We start from the raw sequence: 26,912 nt of genomic DNA, 5'->3' as shown, positions 1-26,912 counted from the left end.
TGGCAATGGTTCTCGCATATTTCCATCAAGGTTACCTTCCTTAATCTCTACACTAATGGATAGCATTCTCCATACAGGAGACTTCTGTATTCAGCCAGAAGTTTTGAGTGGTTCAGAATTCAACTCCCATGTTAAAAATAATAAAAACAGACAGCTGTCATGATGAAAAGGGAATTCCTATGGGACAAAAATGCTGTATGTAATGGCCATTGTAGGCTACTTTGTTTCATTTTTTAAAATAATTTTTATTGAAGGAATTTTTAACAAAGTAAAAACAATAAGAGAAAATATAATAAACATAAATGGTAAATAGTGAAAATAGAAAAGGAAGGAAGGAAGGAAAAGCAGCAGCTTCCAATCTTCTTGACAGTGGTTATAGATACATTTATATTTTGTCCTTTATCTCTAAGGTTACATCATCATTTCCTTCTTTCCATAAGTTACCCTTTCTAATCTTCAAACCCATAAATCACAAGTTCATGTTTTTCTCTTTTCAGCAAAAGTCCGTAACGGGTTTCCAGTCACTAATAAATATAATTGATTTTTCTCTAATCAAAACACGTTAATTCTGCCATCTCTGCTAGTTCTGTCATTTTCACCAACCAATCCTCTGTTGTGGTATTTCAGAGTCTTTCTATTTTTGCGCATATAATAGTCTTGAAGTAGTAATCATTTATAAAAATAAACTTCCATGGCCCTTTTCTAACTGACTGTCTATTAATCCCAGCAAGAAAAGTTCTGGTTTCAGTTGAATGTTGATCATTAAAATTCTTTGTACCATTATATGTATTTGATGTATTATATGTATTTACGGTGATAAATTTGACAAATAAATAAATAAATATTTGAACCCCAAAATTTCTGGTTTTTTTTTACAAGTCCACCAGGCATGATAAAATGACTCTTCATGTTGTCTACATTTACAACATACATTTGTAGTACCTATATACATTCTAGACAATTTTTCTGGAGTCATATACAGTACATCGTTTTATAAAAATTCTCTTTTAAGTTATAACATAATGTAATTTACAATCCTTTTAACCACACATTTCCCCAGTATTCCATCAATATGTTATGTCCAAAGTTCTTAGCCCGTTTTATTATAGTCTTTCACTTGTTCTTCCGTTTCAAATTTCAGTAAAACTTCATACATTTTAGCAATTACATTATCATTTGTACATAGTTCAACTTCCAATTCTGTCTTCTGCTGCTCAATTCCAAATGTCCTATTATCTGCCTTAAATCTTTCTCTTAACTGTGTATATGAAAACCACTGAAAACGAAATCCCTCTGCAGCCAGTTGCTCTCTTGATTTTGTCTTATATTCTCCATGTTCCTGTTCTAACAACTCTCGATAAGTTAACCATTTTTCTTTACCTGTTGTTTCTTTCCTGTAAAATGCTTCTTGTGCTAAGATCCATAAAGGAATTTTTGGGCACAGTCTAGGTTTGTATATGTTTCATATTCTCAATATGGCACTTCTAATATAATGATTCTTAAAATCTGTATTAGTCTTAACTTTATCGTACCATAGAAAACCATGCCATCTGAACCTCAGATTGTGCCCTTCTAATTTTGGGGATTACTTTGTTTCACAGTTGTTCTGTAGTAAGGAACTATGGCATCTCTTTAAATTTCTAAATTAATATTAGTGCCTGTGCAAGTTAAACCAAATTTTATCTATGCTCACTTCAGAAGACCAGATAGAAAATTAGACTGGTGAGCAAACGTAAGACAATATGCTTTAAGCCCTGTAATGGAGAAAGCATTCCAAGAATGAAAAGAAATCAAGTGGCTTGCTGTGGCAATTACATTAAAAGATGAGTCTATCAACAAGAGCAATAGCCTACATACACCACCACTAACTCTATGTAAAATTATTGTGCCGTAACTCAGAGATCTTGTTTAAAAAATAGTACAGGACTTTCAGCCACAACTAATGCATTTGCATTCAAGTAAGAAATGTGTAAAGCAACTTTCTCTAAGGTTCAGTGTGTGTAATTCACTGGGTGTTATACATCAGCTTACAAAGTGAAAAGCACACACAAATGTGCAATATGCATGTTAATCAATAAGAAGAGCAACGGGATTAAAGCCCAGTGTGTTTGTCTAGAGCTGAGGCAATTAGATGCATCCAGCGCTGAAGAATCTTCTTCCCTTTTCAGGTATTGGAACTGATAGTTTCTATGACATACACTGGCACTCTTTAATTGTAACTTTTTAACCTTTGGTTCTCCTGAAGGACAGATGCCGTAACATCTTGGGATGTACCTGTCCTTGTGAAACAGGTGATGTTGAACCAACAAATCATGCAATTATATATTATTCCTACTACAGGTAGTGCTTGTTTAGTGACTGCCTCATTTAGTGACTGTTCACAGTTACAATGGTTATGAAAAAGTAACTTTATGACCAATCCTCTAATTTATGACCTTCGCAGGTTTGTAAAGCAAAGGAAAGTTGAAGTAAGATCATAAGCACAGTCAGTTTCACTTAGCGACTGCTTCACTTAATGACCAATTTGCTGGTCCCAATTGTGGTTGCTAAATGAGGATTACCTGTATAGAGCTATAGATCTCACCTACATTACACCTATTTTAACTAAAATTTCATGTAGGCTAGATTAAGTGTACATATCTTTCTTTCACTGAATTAGTACCCAGTTATTTCTCCGGAAGTAGACATATTGTGTGTAATTGCTATCACTGCATGCAACAACTAATAAAAGATATTTATCTTTCTAAACAATGAGAACTCTACATCTGAAAAGGTCCTTTCATTTCCATCACTTCCATAGTTCCATGTAGATGTAGATAATATGAGCATATAACATAATGACATTTGCATTTAATCCTGAACATCTTAAATGCCTCGTACTTAGGTATGTGGATTTGTAGTGTGCCTTGATTTGTATAGTTTGTATAACAATTTGCTTTCAGGTGAATTATCTTCCAGTTCAAACATCTGCTTTTAAAGGTTGCACCAAATGTACAAATCCTTTGTGTACCCATACTTTATTTCAGTATTAAAATCATAGATATATACTAAAACAGAAAAATGAATATAGCTGGCATGTACATGGAATTTACTACCCAGTAAGATTGTATTTTCAGTTTCTTTGTCAAAATAAAGAATTGCTTGTTCTAACCATTTGCTGTGATATATAAATCTGAAAGACTGTCAATGTCATACTTTGAGTACATACATACCTAGAAATTAGTAACAATTAATAGTATATATCACAAACACAAATAGGGACATTAAGTGATTCCCTTTGAGTAGAACCTGAACACTGTTTTTAATCAATTTATTCATTCATCTAGGTTATACTTTAATACATTTGAATTCTTTCCTACTAATGGCAAAAAGAAATTTCACAGAGATTACCTGTTAAATGTATTTTCTCTTTATAATTCGTAACTATGGAATCAAACTTCTCATCATCATATCACAAGCAAGAACAAAAAATTACAAAAAAGTCATTGCATGAAATATTTTCAGAGAGTCAGAGGAGAGAACATTGTTTAGTTTACCAAAATTTTAATCAGACTTGGCAATGTCTATTGAATTTCTAGATAAAATTAGCCACTTTCTTTGTGGTCACTCAATGTTGTATTCAATCACTTTCATTTATCAACTATTGATTCTTGTCCCAATCGCTTATTTTATCAGACAGATTTCTTTAATATCTCACTCTCACTGCACTCAGCTTAATCTGATGTTTCTCCTGATCTCAATTCCATATAACAAACTACATCCAGACTACACATTACTCACAGAGACATAAAAACCTCTAATACATGTTGTCAACCTTTGAGAGAAAGCTTGACAAACATGTTTTTACTGCAGTATATCTTAAAATAAAAAGGGACTTAAAAGTTCCAGCAGTGACAAATACAGACACTGAGTTTGACAGAAATCTCTGTAAAAACACTAACAAGAGCCTCAGACTGACCCATATACGGAGTATAAAATTTCCCAAACCCTCTCATTTTGCAGCATCATTCAGAGATTCTGAACAACACCATGACCTTATACCTAAATTAGAGGAACTTGGTAACCTTGTGGAAAATGTATATTGGAGTTCCTGTTTATTGAAAATACATTTGGAGCAGAATATTTTAAGAGGAAGCACAAATAATATCTAGCCTGATCTGCCTTACTGTTTACTTTTTGCTCTTTCTTTCTTTCTTTCTTTTTTTTCAATTTGATAACTCCAATGTCTCAATATATGTAATTGCTCACATTTTGCTGACTTGGCCAGTTATGTGAAGACCGAAATTAAAAAAACTTAGTAAAGTCTGCCAATGAGAATATTCTTTCTCTGAAATCCAGGACATGACATTTGTCTTAGAATGGTGATAATCTGTAAAGCACATACATCTGGACTTTGAAATCCATTTTTCACATTCCTGTAGCATTCTCAGTTTGAGAGAGAAATTTCTGGTGGTAGCAAAACAGGCAATACTTTTTTTTTTTGAAGTGTGACCTTTGCTTTACTTTTCATCTATCACCTAATCCTGTTTCTTGCCTATATTTTCCCCATTCTATCTAACTGATTCTCAGCTCAGACAGCTTTGGAATTAATTAAAATTGCAGGACATCATCAGCATAACTAACTTGACTGCTAAAGACAGCATGAATGACCTTGGCTCTACCTGAAAGGGAACAGAGGGAGTAAGAGCAGAACACAACAGCCAGTTGCCTCTGCAGGCTGAACTGGAAGCTAAAGCACACCTGTCCAGCTGCCTATGAGTGACTGCAGTGGGCAATTCTCCAGCACAACCCAAGAATGAAGCAAGCAAGCACTAAGAAAGATGACTGCTTCTCAGCTTTTCGTATTAGTGTTTATTTGACCATTTCTCTATTATGTCTCCATACTTTAACATTTTAATATTTCTATTTGATATCATTCAAGAGTATCAGACCAGAGAATAATTCTGGAAAGACAAAATAATGAAGGATAATACGTATAAGCGAAGATGTATGTATGAAGGTTTAGGACAGCCTTCCCCTTCCCTTACTGCTGTCAGAAATGTTGGGACCACAACTTCCAGAATTCCCAGCTGTCATGGCCAAAGCGAGGGCTGGGTATGTCAGGGGAGATGTAAAAGTAATACAGTGGGAATGGGCTATGTAAGGTGTGAGTGGTAAAATAAGAAGAGTTAGAGTAAAGTATCTAAAAAGAATAAAGAGCTTCCCCTGTGAGATTCTCCTATGCCAACCAGGACCTATTCGATCGGTCCATCCCTGGCAACTAACGGACCCAATGTGGTTTCAGAGGGAGCTGGGGGTTATACCCGAAGAGCTGCTGCACGGTCCAGTGGAGGCCCTGGCTGCAGCCTGGAATAGAAAGGCGGCTGGGGCCTTGGACAGGATCGTGCCCATGGCCTCTCTTGTCCCATCAAACCTGACACTCCCTGTGGTTTACGGAGGAGCTGAGGGTTTTGAAGAGGATTAAGAGATGCCTGGAGTGCCGCTGGAGGAAGACAAAGACCGAATCTGACTGAACACAAGCTAGAGCTGCTGTTAAGGCCTACGTTGTGGCAGTAAGAGTGGCGAAACATCAGTATTTCTCCACTCTTATTGCATCCGCAGAATGCCACCCAGCGGCCCTGTTTAAGATCACTCGATCCCTTCTGGGGAAAGTGGGGTCAGAACCCCATCTACAGGGCCATGCTGAGGAGTTTTCTGGGCATCTGCAGGATAAAATCACTCAGATTCGTTCCACGTTGGACTCCAAGCGTGAGAAAGGTCTGAGGAGATACTTGGGGAACGGTCTTACCCAGTTATCTGGGAACAGTTCAGTCCTGTTGGGCCCAAGGTGGACAGGATCCTCCGGACTGTAAATGCCACCACTTGCCAACTAGACCCATGTCCCTCCTGGCTAGTGAAGGCACTCGGGAGATGACGTATGGTTGGGTCCAGACGATGGTAAATACATCTCTGAGAGAGGGGATGTTTCCGGCAGCCTTTAAGGAGGCACTAGTATGCCCCCTCCTCAAGAAACCATCACTGGACCCTACTATCCTGGACAATTTTCATCCAGTCGCCCACCTTCCCTTTTTGGGAAAGGTGGTTGAGAAAGTGGTGGTGTTACAGCTCCAGAGGATTCTGGATGAAACGGATTATCTAGACCCCTTTGAGTCAGGCTTCAGGCCTGGTTATGGGACAGAAACAGTATTGGTCGCACTTATGGATGATCTCTGGCGGGAGCACGATGGAGGCAGTGCATCCATCCTGGCTCTTCTTGACCTCTCAGCAGCTTTCGATACCATTGACCATAGTATCCTTTTGGGCCGGCTCAGGGAGTTGGGGGTGGGCAGCATAGTTTTGTGCTGGTTCACCTCCTTCCTCCAGGGCTGGTCCCAATCGGTGCTGATAGGGAGCGAGATCTCCAGCCCATGGCCCCTTCTCTGTGGGGTGCCGCAGGGTTCGGTTCTCTCTCCGCTCCTTTTTAACATCTACATGAAACCGCTGGGTGAGATCATCCATCACCACGGGATGAGGTATCATTAGTATGCTGATGATACTCAATTATACATCTCCATCCCGGGTGAAGTAAGTGATGCCGTGACCACCCTCTCCAGGTGCCTGGGGGTTGTGGGGGCCTGGGAACAATAGGCTTCGGTTGAATCCTGATAAAATGGAGTGGCTGTGGATTAATGGCTCCTCGGTATCTGGGAAATTGTCATCTTTAGTTCTGAATGGGGTGGCACTGCCCCAGATAGACCCAGTGCGTAACTTGGGGGCCCTCCTGGACTCATGACTCCTGCTCAAAGAGCAGGTGGCAGTCATGGCCAGGAGGGCCTTTGCTCAATTTCATGTTGTGTGCCAGTTATGCCCTTTCCTGGATTGAGAGGCCCTTTCAACAGTCACTCATGCCCTGGTTATCTCTCATATAGACTACTGCAATGTGCTCTATATGGGGCTACCCTTGAAGAATATCCCGAAGCTACAACTGGTCCAGAATGCAGCCGTGCAGGCAATTTTAAGTGCCCCAAGGTGGGCACATGTAACACCTTTGCTACGCGAGCTGCACTGACTCCCAGTTTGCTTCTGGGTCCAATTCAAGGTGTTTGTTATTAGCTTTAAAGCCCTACATGGCATGGGACCAGGTTACCTGAGGGACTGCCTCATCCCCATTACATTGACCCGTCCCACCGGTCATTCAGAGACGGCATGCTACGGACCCCATCCGTAAAGGAATTCCATCTGATGGGGTCCAGGAAGCGGGCCTTCTCTGCAGTAGCTCCCGCCCTATGGAACATTCTTCCCCCAGAGGTGAGACAACCCCATCACTCCTGGACTTCTGCAAAAAGCTAAAAACTTGGTTTTGTCATCATGCCGGGAACAGGCTGGGGAACAGCCATTCATGGGGATGGCTAGCGCCCTAGGACAATTTTTACTCAAAGACTGAAACACAACTTTTAGCCATTGGGATTTTACTATATTTTATTATATTTGACTCTTATTGTATATTATGAAATTTATATTGATACTGAATTTTAATTCTGTTTTTGTAAACTGCCCAGAGTCCCTCCTTTGAGGGGGAGATGAGTAGTAGTAAAAATTTGATAAATAAATAAATAATGATGAATGATGAATGAAAGTGGATTGACTGCAAACTGATCAGTATGGAAAAAGTATGTTGAGATGGTTTGGTCATATGGAGAGAATGAATGAGGATCAAATTGCAAAACATGTATGTGCATGGATTGAGAGGAAGAGAAAGAGTAGGAAAAAACTTAGAGTTAATGGAGTTCTCAGAAAAAAACAAGAGATTATAAGTTTAAAAATAAAAAGGAAATGCATGAACTGATGTTTGGATATGATGGAAACAAAGATGGTTTGCAAGAAAAGTATCAGGAGGTATAATAAATGGGGTTGTTGGAAACTAGATTAAGTTAATTTCCTTTTTGTTCTCCTATCTCCTGCTGTTAAATTTCTTTTGCCTATTACTTCTTACTCTTCTTCTGCACTTTGTACTATAATGCTTGCTCCAAAAAAGAATAACTATGTAAGCATCTATATAATGAAAGTCTTCTTAGTTCCCAAATCTCTTTGTACATATAACCACACATGGAGTCTAAGGCAAGGAAGTAACTGTATAGTTTTTCTGAGCTTTCCATAATTCAGTTTTTTGAGAAGAAGGCAAAGTTCCATTTCTCAGCTATTTGAGATGCACCTTCCACTGTGTCTTAGATTTCCTTTGATACTATTAAGTGGTAATGTGAGAATATATGATAAAGATGTCACTGAAATGCTATGCTGTTCTGCATCTGCCAAGGACAGTTTCAACCCATGAGTTATTGGACAACATAATGGCTTCATTAGTGTGCACTTCAGAGCCCTTAATACATCCATTAGTGACAAGTTCTGGAGTAGCCATGGTATTATATGTCATTTCTTACTGAAGAATGCTTAAACCAATGGCCTCCAAAATATACAAAACTGTCAGTCAAATGCCCTCATGACCCTATGATGGGATAAAATAAAACAATTGGTAGAACACAAAAACACTTCAGAAGTTCCTAAGTCTGGAAATTTTAAGACTTCCTTACTCTGCTGCCTTATTATAGACATGACAAGCTTTCAGCTAAACAAAATAATTAGTACCCTTGCCCCTCCCTTCTATAGGAAATCAGAGAGATGCCCTCACACACCTCATTACCATGTCTAAATTCTGTTGTGGTACAGAAAAAAAAGGCAGATATTCTTTTCAAACTGGACATTTATTTACATATTTCCACACCATCTGTTCTTGCTTCTTTTTTACACATTTTCAAGCAGAAGTTTCCAAACTGAATATGTTTGTCTTTAGTTAAGTTAAAAGTTTCTGTTGTTCAGAATTCAGAAGGCTACATCTGTTCATTCTTGTTTGCTTCCCACTCTCTACTGCTGCACTCTACATGTTGCGGTTCAGAGTTCCCCAATTAAGTGGAGAAGCTTGGGGAATGTACATGGGGGAGGAAAAGCCCATTTTGCTGGTAGAAGACATCTTGTAAAGAAACGATCACCGCTGGATACAATCCAATGATATTTAAACACATGTAATTAATTGATAAGTAGCTATCATGGCGACATTAAAAGAGACATACAAACACTTGGGGACTGTGTTACATATGTTTCTGTGGACTAGGAGGAAATCTTGATTATAAGAAAATGCATTGTTTTCCAATAACGTTTCCAATATTTTTTTTTCAAAGTTCCATTTGAAAATATGACGACCCTATCTTATAAATATATAGCCCTTGGATCAGCTCCACCCAGTATTATTGAGATATTCAAGCAGACTTATCACTCGAGATGCAGCCAAAGCAGGAGACGCTGCCAAAGAGAGCTAACTTCATCCAGAGACCTTCTCTCTATTTGTATTTTCCACATCGGCCTGCGTTGTCTTGAACCCCATATGTGCAAAACCTCAAAAGCTAAAAATCACAGCAAGCATGGATAATGCCTACCCACCTGTAAAGGATATGCTATTGATTTTAAAATAATTATCACAATCCTGTGTAAAATGTACATGAAGGTCTCCACCAGGCTTTACTGAAGCTTCACTCCACCAGCCTGCAAACTTTAAGATTGGGGATTTAATTCAGAGTTCCATAAAGTTACAGTCTTCACCTTTTTTGAAGTTGCTCAGAGCTGAAGGAGCTGAAAGCTGTGGCATAGCTAAGCAGCAAAATAATTTCCCCCTGGATCTGAGAAACTCAGATATGACTGGTGCTATGAGATATTCATGATTTTTCGACAGCTGAACATGTTTGCCAAAGCATGCAACATTTTTAATACATAAAAATAAACACTAGCAGTAGTTTATAATATATTTATTTCCCCAATTATCCTAATTTTCTTACAAGAAGAACTCCATAAACTTTATTATATTTGTTAACTGTTAAAATATAAACATATCAAATTATTGTAGCAATTGAAGGAAAGATGGCTGGTTGGAGTCTATATAATAACTGTGTTCCCAAAAAATTTTATTTATTCATTTAAACTGAAACAAGTGGCACCAACCCCAAATTTTGGTGAGCATTTTGTTAAAGAAACAGCCAACTAGAACTGTTCTTTTAATCAAAATCACTATATGCAAAAGAAAAAAAAAGTTATAGGATGAATAGTGGACTTGTGAAATCTTGTATCTCTCAGAAATACGGGGCCTTTTTTTTACTGGGGCACCAGATTGATTGCCCTCTGCAATACTTTTTTGATTAATTCATAGTCTCTGTTTAAAATTTAAGATGTGCCTGCCTGTTTTATTCTGCTCTTACTTTTATTGTATTTTAATAGCTCTAAGAGTATTTTAATTGTTTTTTTAAATTGCAAATTGCTTTGGAGGGTCCTTCTATGGGCAAAAAATGGCACATAAAGCTCTGCAAAGAAGGCAGTAGCTCCATGAAGATGGTTTTCAAGTTTCCCAGCTGCAGCAAAAGTATTTTTCTTCACTTAGTAGTATATTTTCATTCCATATCACATTCCACATTACAACCAAGAATGCCATAGCAGGCATTTGAAAAAGCTTGCCTACCACAACAAACTTTCTCTTGCAATATGCAGAGAGGGCACAAACTGACTGAGTTGTCACATTAGGCCAAGCCATGGTTTGTTTAGCTGTGATTTATTGAATAACCAAGAACTGGATTTATGCAACATGCTAGGTATAACTCAAGTAACCCACACTGTAGTTTGTTGCAACATATGAACCCAGCTATTGAGAGTTAATTTACTGTGATTGGGAGAATGATAACACGTCCCCAAATCTTCTGCCCCATAGATGTTTCTCAACAGGCAGATCCAAATGGAGAATGCTCTTTGAAAATAGAACTTAAATTCTTAAGTACTTAAGAGCTACTTCTGTAATAATAATAATAAAAAAAAAGAAGCACATTACTGCTTTCAGGCTACACCAACGTGCTGAACACACATTAAAAAAAGAACCCCAAACCCTAGCCATTCTTACCTTAACAGGAAGTTATTTTGGAGATCATGTAGGGTGAAAGTTGCGTCTCACAGATGCAATGCTTTCATTATTTCCAAATCAGAAATGATACTAATTATATCATCTGTCTTCATTATAAAAACCAAACAAAACTTCACAGAGAACTGCCATTTAGTCAATTAACAGGTAATGACCCATAATACAAAGAAGATTGCAATTGGGAATTACATTCATGTTCGTCTGGTTCCCTGGCTCCCCTCAATTTTATTCCTTCAGTGAGTGGGAAGAACAGTCTCTTCACTAATTCTTTTCCATTAATGGCTTCTCACAACCCTTGGGAGTTGGTCCAAAAGCCAGAATAACTCGAATGAGAACAGAATTGACTTTTAAAAAGATCATTCAGTCCAGTGATGTAAACAGCTTTCTAAATCAATCTGCCACATTGGCAAGAATTAACTTGGTGGTAGAACAAAAACTGCGCATTGAAAAGTTTGACACTTTGAACTGCGGGAATATACCATATATGATGTCCATATGTATAGCACCGTAATTTACATGCTTAGACACTGCAGACTCAATTTAGGCTTATCTTCCTATGACAGTGAAACTATCAACAAATATCTTGTACCGAAATCTGACCTTCATGCAAGCTGTTTTCCCACTAATCCTGGAGCAATTAAAATAAATTACTTCAATGAACAGGACCAGAGCCAAGGACATATTTAAAGTAACTCCAAATCTCCATGGAAAAATTGCTAGATATCATTCTTTCCTGCTCCTTCCTCTGTCACAGACTCAAAGGGAACTAACTCCTAGCAGACAAACACTTGTGCGTGCACATGTGAACATACAGCACATACACAAACTTTCAACTGAGACCTGAACAAGGTTGTAAAGCCTTACTGCAGCCCTGTTATTTTTATGCAAAAATAGTTCCATCTCTCACACAGTTCTTTCAGTCTTCAGTAAATCAATATATTTCTTCGTGTCCTTTTATTTTAGAGTGCATTTAAAAGAAATCCTATGGATTTAAATGTGATTTCCTTCCAAGCAGTATCTTGACCATGTTGTGATGATAAACCCATTTCACCACAATGGCTCCACTGCCTCCTCATTAGAGATGACACATTTAAAACGGAGCGTAGCAGAGATGAAAGCCTCAACAAGCACATTTCTCCAGGTACACTTATAGACAGGCAGTCTAAATCTGCTTACAGCTGTGACTTTAGATACGTCTTTTTAAAAAAATATTTGTAAATTTCTGTGTGTGTTTTACCATGATTGTAATAGTAACTCAGACTCATAAAAATAACTGTAATGTATTAGTGATCCACTTTTTATTAATGTTTGAAGAATTATAATTTCAGAAAAATAAGTAAGATCATCAAACAAATCAACCCAAAGTTTTCACTTGAGGCACAAAGGACCAGACTCAAATGATCCTACTTTGGACACATCATGCAAAGATCCAGCTCTCAGAAGGCTCTAATGCTGGGAAAGGTGGAAGGAAAGAGAAGACGACGACGACCAGCAGCAAGATGGATGGACTCAGTTACAGTGATGATGGGTGCACTGTTGGGAGACCTGAAAGACCAGTTTAGAAACGGATCGTCGTGGAGAAAATCTATTTATTTGATCACTAAGAGTTGACACAGACTTGATGGCACATAATCAAGTCAAGTAAGTAAATACTCCTCAAAACTATTAAGAAGAGAAAAACTGTCAGGTATACCAAAATGAAGGTAAAGCAGGATGAAATATCCACTCTTTGCTCTGATGGCTAGTTGTAGCAACATAGGTATTTTCCTTTTATTTTCATCAGTAAATTATACTAGTTGCAATGATCTTTTTGTGAGTGGCCATGAGTTCCATAGTTTAATATATCTTATCAATAAAACATAATATATTGTTAATGTGTGCTACCATTTCTTCTACTTACCACACCCTGAGCAAATACATTCTGTTTCTGTTCTTTTCTTAAAGCTTTGTTTCAAAGCATAAAACATACTGTATGCCTCTAGGAATAATTATTTTGTTTTGCAAAATAACTCTTCTATTGCAGATGCACCTGTGGAATATTAAAATACATTGTTTTTCTGAAGTAATATAGCTAAAAGGCTTCTTTTATTTTATTCTATAGCTGGATTTCTATGCTTTTTCAAATGCTTGGGCTAAATTAAAATGAGGTAAATGGTTTTTTTTTTGGTTTTGGTAAAACTTTGAAATGTCTTCACCTCTTAAAAGGCATTTTCTTTACCACTTCGCCATTGTAAAAGTGAATTAAAGAAACCTTTGATGGAGAAGGCCAAGAGTTCACTTCTTGTTCTACACAGTATAATAAAAAAAGGAAATAATGATTTTGTACAGAGGACTAAAGTGGTCTTCTGTGAAGAGTGTCAGGGTTGCTCCTATATAATCATACATTGGTTAGTTTGAGTTTGACATTGGTTATAAATCTCAGCAACACACAAATGCAAGTACTATTATATTACTATTAGATCAACTGTAAGAGCATGTGTGAGATACGTATCTAGTATTTCCACTCTTTATGTGGAACTCTCAGATGTTGCCGAAGTACTGCTCCCAGCATTCTTCATCATGCTGACTTTGGGCTTCTGGGAACTGTAGTTCCGCAAAATCTAAAAAACTAGAGGGTCCTTATCTCTATTATCTCTATTTTATACGAACATCTCAACTTTTGCTTTGGAAATTCTTGCTGCCAATCTTTCCATCTCTTAGGGTTGGAAGCTTCTGTTCTCAGATGCTTTCCCAATCCTTCTTCAGAGATTGTTTACAAAAGGCAATGCTGGCAGGCTTGTGTTCAGCCCCAGGGTATTAGAGTATATCATTCCTCAGAGTTTGATCTTATCCTCCCTGTTATTCAAAATCTACCTGAAACCACTGGGCAAGCTCATCAGGAGATACAGAATCCACTGCCATAAACATATGGATGATACGTTGCTCTACTTACCTTTTCCACCTGCTACTATTAGGGAAGGCACTGATGGCAGTAAGTCACAGGCCTGATGAGGACCAATAAATTAAGGCTTAAATCTGGACAAGATAGAAATGCTCCTCACTAGGAATAGACTAACTTTGGAAGACAATTCCACCATTTTGGGGGGGAAGAGATAACGCTCCCCCCCCAAAAAACAAGCTCATAGTCTGGGGGTGCTTCAGAGATTCAGATGGTAGCTGTAACCAAGAATGCCTTTCCTAGCTTAAACCACTGTGTCAAATGCATTAATTCCAAATGAGGTCAGACCTAGCTATGGTGGTGCTTAGCTTAGTTGCCTTTATCCTGAATTACTGCAAGGTGCTGTACTTGGGGCCATCTTAGAAGGGACTCAAAAACTGCAGTTGGTCCAGAATGCAAGAGTGAGAATGTTAGTAGCAGCTTATAGGCAGGATTGCATTCTACTTGTTTTCAGCAAAATTCAAAAAGTATTAATTCATTTTGCACCAACTGCCGCTTCTGAGTGGTCTTCAAAGGCAGTCCATGTAGAACCTCTTGCCATAATCCAGTTGTGTGGCGATAAGGGTATAATTACCATTGCAAGGTCCTTCTGCTCCAAGTAGCATCGTAACTGGCACACCAGTCAAAACTGGGCAAGGGTTGCACTGGACGTGGCCTCTACCTGCACATGCAGCGGTAGCTGTGAATCCAGGAAGCCCCCAAGTCTCAGACTTGCTCCTTCAGAGTGGTATCTCTTCATTCAAAGTTAACATTGGAGCTGGCAGAGAACCTCAGTGAACAAAAAGTACCTCCATTTAATGGAATGCTACTGAGAAAAAAATATATCTACTGTAAATATATGTGGAATTTACAAATCTGCTAATTTCAGAGAAACACAGGCAAAAGATCTATACTTCTGTTGATACTAATATGGGTTCTGTATTTTTCTAACAAGATATCCCAGTGTACTTAGATCAAGGATCAACAAATATAGAACTAGATTAGATCAGGCATAGCAAAACAGCATAAATTAAGTGTTTGATTATAGATGGAATAAATTAGCTTCATGGTTACCATTGCTCTCATATACGATATGTCTTCTGTAATTACTGTATTTAGAAAAGCAACAGCAGTTGGAGTGTATTTCTTTCCCTTCCCCAAGAAGGATAAAAGACTTCCATTTAATTACTGAAGAGGAACCATATTATCTTTCTTCCTTTCAAAAAATGTATCCTCCCAAGACTAATTATAAATCACAAGAGGATGGCCAACTGTAAACAATTTTTTTATTTCTTAATGTTGCATTTGATGTATCAAATTATTTCCTTTTTTTACATAAGGATATTTCTGAGATGTGACCTGAAATATAATCCTGCTTATACGAGTGATTCCTGATTATGAAGGAATGAACAGGCAAAAGTACTAAGCAACAGGTACTGTTGGAAGATCTGAAGGACTGGATTGGGACAGATCCTCCCAGAGAAAATCTATCTATTTGGTTTCTAAGAGTCAACACTGACTTGATGGCACAAAATCAATCACTAAGCAACAGGCAAAAAGGTTGTTGCAAGAGGAGATCATGGCAGAATCATAAATTAAATGCAGGATAAATAGCTAAAAATGTGCAGGTAACCATGCTCACAAGAATGTTTATGATGCAAAAAGCAACACAAAGCACACACATGCACGTCTGATACCCTCTCAAAGGACATTGAAGGACTACAGGAACAACAGCTTGGCATGTGGTCTTTTCCACTCATCTGAGTCAATTCATTTAGATATAAACCAATTACTCCACAGCCTATATTGATTATGTGCCCTCAAATCATTTTTGACTCCTAGCAACCTCAGAGATAGATTTTCTCCGTGACGATCTATCCCTAACCTATTCTTTCAAGTCTCTCAACAGTGCATTCATCACCACTGTAACTGAGTCCATCCACCTTGCTGCTGGTGTCCTCTTCTTCTCTTTCCTTTCACGTTTCTGAGCGCTATAGCCTTTTTTCAGAGAGCTGGGTCTTACATAATGTGTCCGAAGTAGGATAATTTGAGCCTGGTCATTTGTGCCTTGAATGAGAACTTTGGATTGATTTGTTCAATGACCCATCAATTTGTTTTCTTGGCCGTCCATGGTATTCTCAGGAGTCTTCTCCAACACCAAAGTTCAAAGGCATCAATACTCTTCCTATCCTGCTTCTTTAAAGTCCAACATTCACTTCCATAGAGTATCACAGGGAATACCATGGCTTGCACAATTCTGATCTTTGTAGGTATAAACACATCACGGCATATGAATAACTTTTCCAAGGCCTTCACGGCTGCTTTACTGAGTGCTAGTCTGCGGCATATTTCTTGACTGCTTGTTCCTTTCCACAGCGTATTTGGTAAGTTTAATTTTATTAATTGATAAAATTAATAAATCTTTCACTGCGTTGAACTTTCCCATGTTCATGCTTCTTATGTTTCAGGTTCCCACTGTCATCCTGTCTTTGCAGCTTCAGATTTTCTTTTCCTGCATGGCAACATCAGCAACTAGATGTCCTGAAGACTTTAATCTAGCTGTGTCATAAACACCATTAATACTCCAAAAGCAATTCCACAATAGCATGTTTAGTGGCACCTGACCTGAGGGGCCCATCATCCGACACTATGTTATTAATCACTTTATATTTTCCATCCATGAGATTTTCTTAACAAAACGCAGGACTGATTCACCAGTGCCTTCGTCTACACAGTATGAAATGATGTCTTTGCAGTTTTCACTAAAGTAATCATCAGCCTCCAGCATCTTCTTATATTGCTTTTGCCCAGTATAGGTGCCTGTTTGCATAAGAGGTTATATAAACTTTGATGGCTGAAAGCGAAGAGGAACTGAGGAGCCTTATGATGAAGGTGAAAGAAGAAAGTGCAAAAGCTGGCTTGCAGCTAAACCTCAAAAAAACCAAGATTATGGCAACCAGCTTGATTGATAACTGGCAAATAAAGGGAGAAAATGTAGAAGCAGTGAAAGACTTTGTATTTCTAGGTGTGAAGATTACTGCAGATGCTGACTGCAGTCAGGAAATCAGAAGACGCTTAATCCTTGGGAGAAGAGCAATGACAAATCTCGATAAAATAGTTAAGAGCAGAGACATCACACTGACAACAAAGGCCCGCATAGTTAAAGCAATGGTATTCCCAGTAGTAACATATGGCTGCAAGAGCTGGACCATAAGGAAGGCTGAGCGAAGGAAGATCGATGCTTTTGAACTGTGGTGTTGGAAGAAAATTCTGAGAGTGCCTTGGACTGCCAGAAGATCAAACCAGTCCATCCTCCAGGAAATAAAGCCAGACTGCTCACTTGAGGGAACGATATTAAAGGCAAAACTGAAATACTTTGGCCACATAATGAGAAGACAGGACACTCTGGAGAAGATGCTGATGCCAGGGAGAGTGGAGGGCAAAAGGAAGAGGGGCCGACCAAGGGCAAGGTGGATGGATGATATTCTAGAGATGACGGACTCGTCCCTGGGGGAGCTGGGGGTGTCGACGACCGACAGGAAGCTCTGGCGTGGGCTGGTCCGTGAAGTCACGAAGAGTCGGAAGCGACTAAACGAATAAACAACAACAAAACTTTTTCAGGCCAAGGTTGCATTTGACCTTTGGGTGGCATCCTAGGAGCTACATTCCAAAAGCAGGCTGGATCAGGACAAAGAATTGGATAGGATCAGGACAACTATATTTGTTGTAACTAATATTAAATCAAAATTGAATTAAGATGACCTTCCATTTAGTTAATAATTTTCCTCTCCTGTCACATTAAAATAGTGTCAACTTGGGTAGGATTATACCCAAACTTTTGTGGGACATCATGCACCTGAATCTAATTATAAAAGTCTCTTTCAGTGAATATTGTGGTATAACACTGAAACCAAGAATCACTACCAAAACTGAGTATACCACAAATGTTATTCTATTCATATTAATAATTTTTGTAGAGCCTTGAAGAAATGGAATTGAATTGTGAAGTTCCCTAGAGCTTTCACACCATCAATACCTTTCCCACACAGTCAAGGCGGCATTGTGAATTGCTCCATATGAATATATATTAAGGATTATTTTAAATATATTTATGAAAATGGTATTTTAAATATGTTAATAATATTTTAAAATATTAATCTGAGGAACAAAAGATCTGCCATTCATCACCTGTAATATAGAGCAAAAACCAAAACCTATACAGGTTGTCCTCACTTAGCGACCACAATGGAGACTGGCAACTGCATCGCTAAGTGACATGGTCACTAAGCGGCAAATCACATGACAGCAATGGGCTTACAATGTCATTTCCCATTCAGCTGTTAAGTGAATCACTACAGTCATTAAGTGAGATGTCACATGACCACAACTTGCAATTTTACTTCTGTGCTGTCCATTATCTCTGCTCATCAGAAGCTGGTTGGGAAGCACACGAATGGTAATAACGTGACCGTGGGATACTGCAATGGTCGTAAATGCACATTGGTTGCAAAGTGCCCAAAAGGAGATTGTATGACTAAGGGGGTACTGCAACAGTTGTAAATACAAGGATTGGTCACAAATCTGTTTTTTTTTTTACACCAATGTAACTTTGAACGGTTGCTAAACAAGGAAATTGATAAGTGACGACTACCTGTACACCACTCAACTCAGATGGTTCCTGAAGAGGATTATATATCCCAAAGTTCTTCCATACAAACAACACATACACACAGTGCACAATTGCATATTTTCCTTTCTAACAGGATAGTTAGGTGGTGGTTGGTGGAATGGGTGAGCTTTCTGGGTCTACTTTTTGGAGGAGAGACCTAAAGGTTCCTGGGAATATACTGTGTATCAAGCATTCTTCACTAGATTCTAGTCTGTAGTTTTTCTGTTGGGAAAATGAGTTATTCTCACAACACAAATGTAAGCTTCATTCAGGACAGGTATTTAATGTAGCAGGAAAGGACTATGTTCCTAAGGGTGACTCCCACCAAGGCGAAATAGACAAATAGTTGGACATACCTAAAGGCACCACCAGTTTGATCTAAGAGTTTATACAAGCGTTTGATTAATAATTTCTAAGCACACTGCCTGTGAACTATTGCATTTCCTCATCGTTTTTATAAAATGCTTTAAGTAATGTCCTTAGAATTATTCAGCTGATTAAATAATTCCTTAGAGCAGCTGATTAGCCTAATTTCAGTGGGAATTAAAACATATAATTTTGCCTAGTGTTGTTATCTAATATTGGAGTAAATTACACTTAAAATAGAGACACAAAAGGGCAGAAACTTAAAATCTATCTCTATGGCACCTGAAAGATTTTCTGACACAATATTCCACAGGCTCCAGTGATATTAAGCCCAATATATTGTAATGTTGTTTCTCAGTCTCTCTAGATTTCAGGCAACTGCAGAAAACAAGGAACACTGAGCTTAATTTTCCTTGTAGTTAGTGATGGCAGAATGCAATCATTTCTGTTTAGGAGCATAAATATTAGTTCTAGTCACGTGTAGCTGCTTTTACTTTCCCTGCAGCATTTTCTAAAGTTGGAGGTATACCATATGTGAAAAACTGAGCGTGCTTGAGAAATAACTTCTAAGCATGTAATACAGGAGAGAAATAGTCAGCAAATATTCCAATAATTGCACCTGCGCAGTTCTAATTTCCCAATATTTCTACAGGAAAATATTGTTAAAATAATGTAGCAAGCCTTAACATTTAAGTACTTAAGGTATCTAAAAATATTCTGCACCATCTATACCAACTATAAGAAACCAATTAGGTTTTCAACTGACACATATTCCGATCATAAAAAAATAAACGTTAGTTCCTTAAACAACAATAAAATAAACTATAAAAAGCATTAATATTTAAAGCAAATTAATTAGATGAAACAAAAAGGCTTAATTTCCATCTTTCAATGAAAAAACATTGACCTATTGCAAATGGGATATCCAGTTATTCCTTTTGTTTTGGGCTGATATTATTATTTGCAATGTATTTATTTACTTATAAAACAGAAATAGGTTATTAAGAAAAACATTTGAGTGCATTCTAGTGGAGACCCTGCAGGAATACAACTCATCCAAATGAAACATAATTAGGAAAAACAAAATATGCCATTTTAAATCAGTTCACTGATAATGTATAAAACATCAGTACCCCATATTTTGACTGGCAAGACATATTCTTTTCATTTTGGAAATTGCAAACCAGTTATTCTATACCAGACTAGACTGTCAAGAAGAAGCAATAGAATAGGGAAGCTGTGTTGTTCTATATGAGATGGGGGAATAATAATTGAAAGGCTATGAAAAAAGATTAAGAGACATCTGTGGCCAAACTTCCTTATAATGCATACCAGGGTTCATCCAAAATGAGGGAGAAAATCTCTAAAAACTAGTGGCAACATCTTTGATTGTATAGTTGAACCACAACCATCCAATTCCCTTTTTTGAGAACATGCAGCCTGTCACATACAAATCTGAAATTAATCAAATCTGAAAGATACAAAACATCTAGGCGGGATATTAAACCACTCTCTTTATGAACTGAAGATAATTTATATTAAGGTTTTCATTCTAAACATGGCTAAAGTATAAAGCCTGGTTGTGAAACTGAAGATTTCTTCTTATTTAACTAGATTATAAATCTACTTGTTTGATGTTAGATCTGACAAGTGCAATTATAGCTTCAAAGTACATGCTTTTAAGGAGGAACGGAAATGAATCCCTCAACAAATAAATATACAGTATAAAACTAGCTTTGCTTTTCAGGCATTGGTATAGGAATGCTTCAATTTCTCTTTACTACAGAATGAGGGGGAATAAATCAGATGCTGATGACTGTAAAGAGGGAAGCTAATAAAATCAAATTCATGAGAAAACAGTTGCCTGCCCTACAATTTATGACAAACGATAAAGCTAACACTGTCATCAGTCAAAGCTAATATTGGCCACTTCACTGCATGGGATGCATACCTTCTAGGAACAGAACTCCTCTGAGACTCTATGTATGGACTGGAAGGATAGAAACTTCTGTATTAGACCTTCCTACAAAAAGGGGTCACCATATTTTTTGTAGGCTTAACTCAGGAACACAGAAAAGGAAAATTAGCTTAACGTTGTTCCAAACCATGGATATTGAATCTTTGTATTTCTATTAATTTCTTAAGAACCATCTTAAAAAAAAAAGAATTATTTTGATGCTCAGAAATAGTTTTCATAAATTATATATTAGCATTTGAATTTTGTCAGCAAGGCATTTTAATATTTGAAAGATCCTCTCTTACTGAGATAGTTTTCCAGCCTTATTAATTTTCTTGCTTTTTTTCTACTAAGACAAGAATAATCTTTAAATTATTTTAAAACCTCTAGAAATTCAATGAAGAATCTGCCAGTAAATCCAAAATTATGTAACCATAAAAACCCTCTGCAACATATGGTTCTAAAATTTTTAAAAACTAATTTAAATATCTGGGTCTTTATATTTTTAAAAGAAGAGAAATTACTTATCTTTCATGTTGTTGTACATAATTTTTAATAGTACTATATATATATATATATTGCATATTGTATGTGTGTGTGAACTGACACACACACATACAATATGAAATATACACACATATATAGTACTATATATATATATAATCTGAGGTATATATACTATAGTATATATAGTATATATATATACTGTACTATAATATCTGAGTTAGTATAATATCTGAGGTATATATACTATAGTATATATAGTGTGTATGTATGTGTGTGTGTGTGTGTATTGTACTATATACATATAGTATGTATGTATACATACTATATATTAGTATATATACTAAAATTAGTTTGCCATGCTGACAGTTCAATAGGTTTACAGCTGTATCCATACAGTGCTTTAGCACCTGTACAGTTTTCCCCTTGACAGATTTAAAACTAGCCTGCATATAGAATGTTGATCCATCTGGGATCAAGGGAAGGGCATCTGCAAAAAAAAGTGCAGGGCACATACATCCCATATGATCTTTCCCACTTGCTGATTCCTTGCCCTCTTGGTTTCCCAGGGTCAATCCAAACAAGACTGGATGCACACCAAATTCTCTGGAGCAGGCGACTCCCCCATCCTGCTGCTGTCTGAAGATTTCCAAAGCTTCGCATAGGTTAATTTCAACATGCTGAGCTATACCATATGTGAATGGCAAAGCCCTTGGGATGGCAATACTCTTTTCAGGCTAATTAATCTATCCAGTGCCCAGAGCTGAGTGGAACATCAACCTAATTTTTCTAAATGCTAAAAACCCCAGGAAAATTCTCAGAGTTTATATGAAACAGCGTAACTCAAAAAGCACAACAAAAGCCAGAAATATGGTGGTATGACTTAGAAAAAAGTGCTTCTCAAGAGAAATAAAAGAAACTCCATGGCAAAGAGCAACAGCAGTCTCATGTGCTTTAATATATGAATCTCTAGTTATTTGAGATACCTTGGAAAGTGTCATTCAGTACCAAAACAAGCACATTTTCCCCCTTCTGTCTTCTTAGAAGAACCAGTTTATCATCTTTAATTCATGAAAAGCTACCTCAGATACCAGGCAGGAAAACAGATACTGGAGTGCTGGTGCAAGAGTGTCAACATGATAGATGCTTTAATTGGCAGGACTGCCTCTTGTTCAGGCTGCTGGCAGAACTTCAATATTACTATCTATTACACTCCACAAAGTGGATAGATTCTTGAAGTACCAATCCCCAAAAATGTGAAGAGTTTGGGCTGACTTACCTTTTGGATGCCATGGATCTGTAAACTCGTATTTCCCCACACCAACAGTCCGTAGCATCTGCACCCCATTTGTGTTGTCCTGATTGCCCGTCGGGTTAGGAGGAAGCTGAGGAGCAGCCTGCCCATTGGTAGCTGGAACACTATTAGGTAGGGCAGCTGAAGGCAAAGCAGGTGGTGGTGGAGGCAGGATAGGACAAGTCATGTGACCATTCCCTACTGCACCATGGCCTGGGTGAGACACCTGACCAACCCCAGTCATAGAAGACATAGTAATGGGTTGACTGTTTGTGTACAAAGGCTGGCTTTGCAGATTCACAACCATGTTACTGAGAGGCCGTGAAGGCTGCTGCGGAAGCTGGTAATGAGCTGGCATTAATGGAAGCTGGGGGGTAACATGTGGAGGGAGTGAGGGTGTGACTCCAATGACAGGGGCTTGGACGTTGACTGCTGGGCTGAAGGTCGGTGGCTGATTCATCCCATAAGAATGAGTTATAAGAGTTGGTTGGCTACCTGCTGCAACTGTCGTAACCCATGGAGCTGTACCTGGAAAAAGGAAAGCTAGCAATAAGAACAATTTTTGCAAAATGTCAGTCCCCAAAACAGCTCCCTCTGTAAATGTGATACTGTCGAGTCTGTCTCCTTCTCCCTTATAACAAGGGGGATGGACTGACATCAGCCCAAACTGGGAAGTGTAAAGCAGTAAATGCTATAATATGGCAGGAAAGCACAAATGTTAAAAATACTGATCAATGTGCAATACAGTATGTTTACAGTTTTATGCATTTTTAGCATTACGCAGTTTAAATATATGCTTCCAAGAAAATTAACCTCTTTTTCCAATGTGTTTTCATGGCTCCCTAACAAACACTCAGCACATGTAATAACCATGTTCCAGCCACTACAAAAGGATTGTAATTAGGCACCTGGGGTAGCTGCACAATGTATGATATGTGTCAGGAAGTGGAAAATGTTACACATGGCTCTGGACATAAAAAGAGACTTTAACTCATTTAGAGACCACCACAGTCCCAAAGGACTCCTAAAGCATTATGAGATGGGACTTTTTAAAAAAAATTCTGGCATAGATAAACAGGGACGGACGGGGAGAAGAAAGAACTTCAACAAACTTGCAGCATCTTAATATTTTTGTATTAGCCGTGACATAGGAATAACCTGCAGAGGTCTTTATAACTAGAAAGAAAACCCATCTGTAGTATTAAAAAAAACAGGACTCATGATAAAGCCTTATTTAGAGCAGAATTGGAAAGAGCATATTGAATTTGCTTTGAACAATTTTCTCCAGCAGAATTGCAAATAAGGGCGAAAGTATACCTGGGTTTTCAGTCTCCCTCATCTGTTTAGATGGTGGCTCATCTGTATCCCAGGGAGTAGACTGATTGATGGGTGTCTGTCCCCACCTTACACTGGTTGCTAATCCTTGAGGCTGAGTATCTGTCTTGGAAATGGAAAGTGTCTGCCAGAGAATGAGACAAAACATATTAAATTTAGACATATATACATAGAATCCTTATGGTTCTTTGCAAGTTTTTGTAGAAAGTTTTGCATTGCATTTACCTAGGGCAACATTAGACAGAGCAAGCTAACTATAATTTTTACTGTTAAGAAATTAAATAGATATTATGATGTATCCAACAATTGTTACCTTAAAGTGGCTGTGAAAAGAACCATTCTGCTTCCAATCCAATTACTTGCCAGGACAATCAGTTTGTACAATCACAGAATTTCTGCAACGTTACTATTAATGTGCAAAATATTGGACAATTCATCCCTAATACCATTTGCTAGCACATCACAGTTTGTGGAGTCCTTGGTGCTCTCTGAGATGAACCACACCCCCACCAATGCTGGCAGGGCAAGCAAGCTACTGTATATAAGCAGGGAGCAAACCCCACACTCACTCGCACTGATGATGTTACCTAGTTGGGTAATGAAACATCTGCAAGCAAACACCCAAGCTCAGAGAGCACCAAGGACTCCATAATTCAACCCTGAGCTACATGTACTCTCTTCTACTGGGACATCACAATTTGTTGTCAGACTTTACCCAAAGAAGAATTTTGGCTATTTGGGGGGCATGATTTCATGCTGGGATCAATTCTGCATGTCCCTGTTCCAATAATGAAAAAGTAAATGCCATTTTTGAAGAAATGGACTTTCTTCAAAAGTCAACTGAGATAATGTTAGAGAGGCCTTATTGTATAATAATCCCTAAAACTAAACTAATAAAATAAGAAGACAGTCTAAGACTGAGTTGCAACAAGTCTGTACTGGCAATTTTTCAGGGTATTAAAAAGAATGCAAAGTGATGAAAACAGCAGGGTTCCCTAATCACAAACCGTGATACAAGCAAAAAGACAGCTTTATATAAATACCCACAGAAAAAAATACATGTTTAATTTGATAACCATGGAGCTTCACAGTTTCTCCTTACGTCTTTGTCAGAGAAGAGAATCAGGCTTTCGGTATCATATGCCTCCCTGTATAAATCCATCAGTAGAACACAGTCCTTCTCTATCACCACATTGATACGACTCGACAGGTCCCACCAGGAAAAGAAAAGTTGTCCCAAAATATGTGTGTGCTAATTTATATGTATTTGGTGAGAAAATATCGTATTGGTAGATAAACAGAACATTCTGCATCAGTCAAATGATTCTTTTTTTGTTTTGCCTTCCACCAAACACGGGTCACACTTCTTGGTTCTTAAAAAGTAGGTTTATACATACTCATAGAACCTGTCAGAATGCAGCCTCACTCCCAAACTAGTATTGATTCAATCAGAAAGAAGCTTTAGATTTTAATTCACAGTGCTTAATAATGGTAGGTAATAAAAAATGGAGAAGAACGAACCCAATAAAGTTCCTGACTATTTATTAAATGTTTAATCTTAAATGAAAAACCAAACTCCAGGCTTATTTTTCTGTTAAACCAACTGTTCTAGAATGCTACGTTTCAGTGGCCCTGAGTATATAAATTATTGCTTAGGAAATTCAGAACCATGGTAAAAGGAACACTGTGTCTTTGGAAGAACACAGGAGCATTTATTTTAGCTTTAATTACCTGTTATGTTCATTGGCCACTGTAAAGAGATGGGCTTTCTGAAATGTTCTGCAGACATCACAGGAACTAATTGCATTATGCTGTACTTTTCTTTTTAGCTTTCATGTCACATGCTTATTTGGATTAAATAAGCAACACATGAAAGAGGTAAACTGCTTGAAACACACTTTCAGGTGTGCATTTCAAAGGGAAAGAAAAGAGAGGCCAAATGTCTACTTGCTTGAATAGAGAACCTCTGAAAGGCTTTGTGGCTGTGATACTTCAAAAGCATATACTTCAGGAAGAGACAGAAAGGAAAGGTATTAAAAATCAAGATGCCCAATGGCATTATTCTGTTTATTTACTTATATTTCTAATCCTGCCTTTCAGTCAATAGCTGTACACCTTTAAGGGCAAAAAATGTTTAACAATATACACACATATACCCTCTTGAAACAGTTATAAAATTAGAGCAGAGTCACAAAATTCTTCATACCAAAGCAATAGGAAGAAGCTAAAAGAAGCTGGTCTATTCTCTCTGGAAAAAGAATTTCACCAGCTGAGGGTCATTACCAAGAAAGCCCCCAAATTTGGGCCCTTGAGAAAAAGGAGTTAAACTGAAACAACAAACTGATTCACTTTTGATGGTGGGACCTAGACTATTTCCTCATATGATGAGGGTGGCCTGAGTTATATCATTATTTTTAAAATAATGGAAAGTCAGTAGATGATCTTTGGAATATCCTGGCCCCAATCTAATTATGGCTTGAAAGAATCAGAATCTTGAACTGAGCCCAGATCCTAACTGACTTACAGTGTTAATGTAGCACATATTTCAACAGCATTTTGGCTAACGTAGTCTGCCAAATCTACCAATTCTAACTGCTTTCCAAAAGGGGCCCCGTGTAGCCAATTCTAATTACCTAGTTTAGAGATTATGTAGGTATGATAATAATCATCTGTTTATTTACAAGCTGCTTTTCCATGGTAACCACACTTAAAGTGTCTTACCGGATACCTTTTAACCTAACACATTTCAAGATAATGCATTTGAAAGCTTGTAATTATGACACAGCTTTCAGTAAGCATACTTTTTTTTTCTTCCTAGAGTTTTCCCGCGAGTGCAGAGTCTGCTTTTCGGATGAACCAAAAGTTGATCCATTGGTTTTTGCT

At 37.8% G+C, this 26,912-nt stretch overlaps 1 protein-coding gene across 1 annotated transcript in view; it reads right to left on the bottom strand.

The window, feature by feature from the left end:
• The window catches only part of KLHL29 (kelch like family member 29), a 422,456-nt gene that overhangs the window by 132,265 nt on the left and 263,279 nt on the right, over positions 1-26,912 (bottom strand). Inside the window, exons 4-5 of the mRNA XM_063315144.1 lie at positions 24,012-24,153; positions 22,680-23,222 (exon numbers count right to left, since the gene is read on the bottom strand). Of these exons, the coding sequence (XP_063171214.1) occupies positions 22,680-23,222; positions 24,012-24,153 (685 nt within the window). The remainder of the gene's footprint in view (positions 1-22,679; positions 23,223-24,011; positions 24,154-26,912) is intronic.

This window comes from Candoia aspera, chromosome 1 (assembly GCF_035149785.1).
Source record: "Candoia aspera isolate rCanAsp1 chromosome 1, rCanAsp1.hap2, whole genome shotgun sequence".
Taxonomy (NCBI): Eukaryota; Metazoa; Chordata; class Lepidosauria; order Squamata; family Boidae; genus Candoia; species Candoia aspera.
The sequence above is the reverse complement of the archived record's forward strand: the minus strand, read 5'-3'. Positions and strand labels throughout refer to the sequence as shown.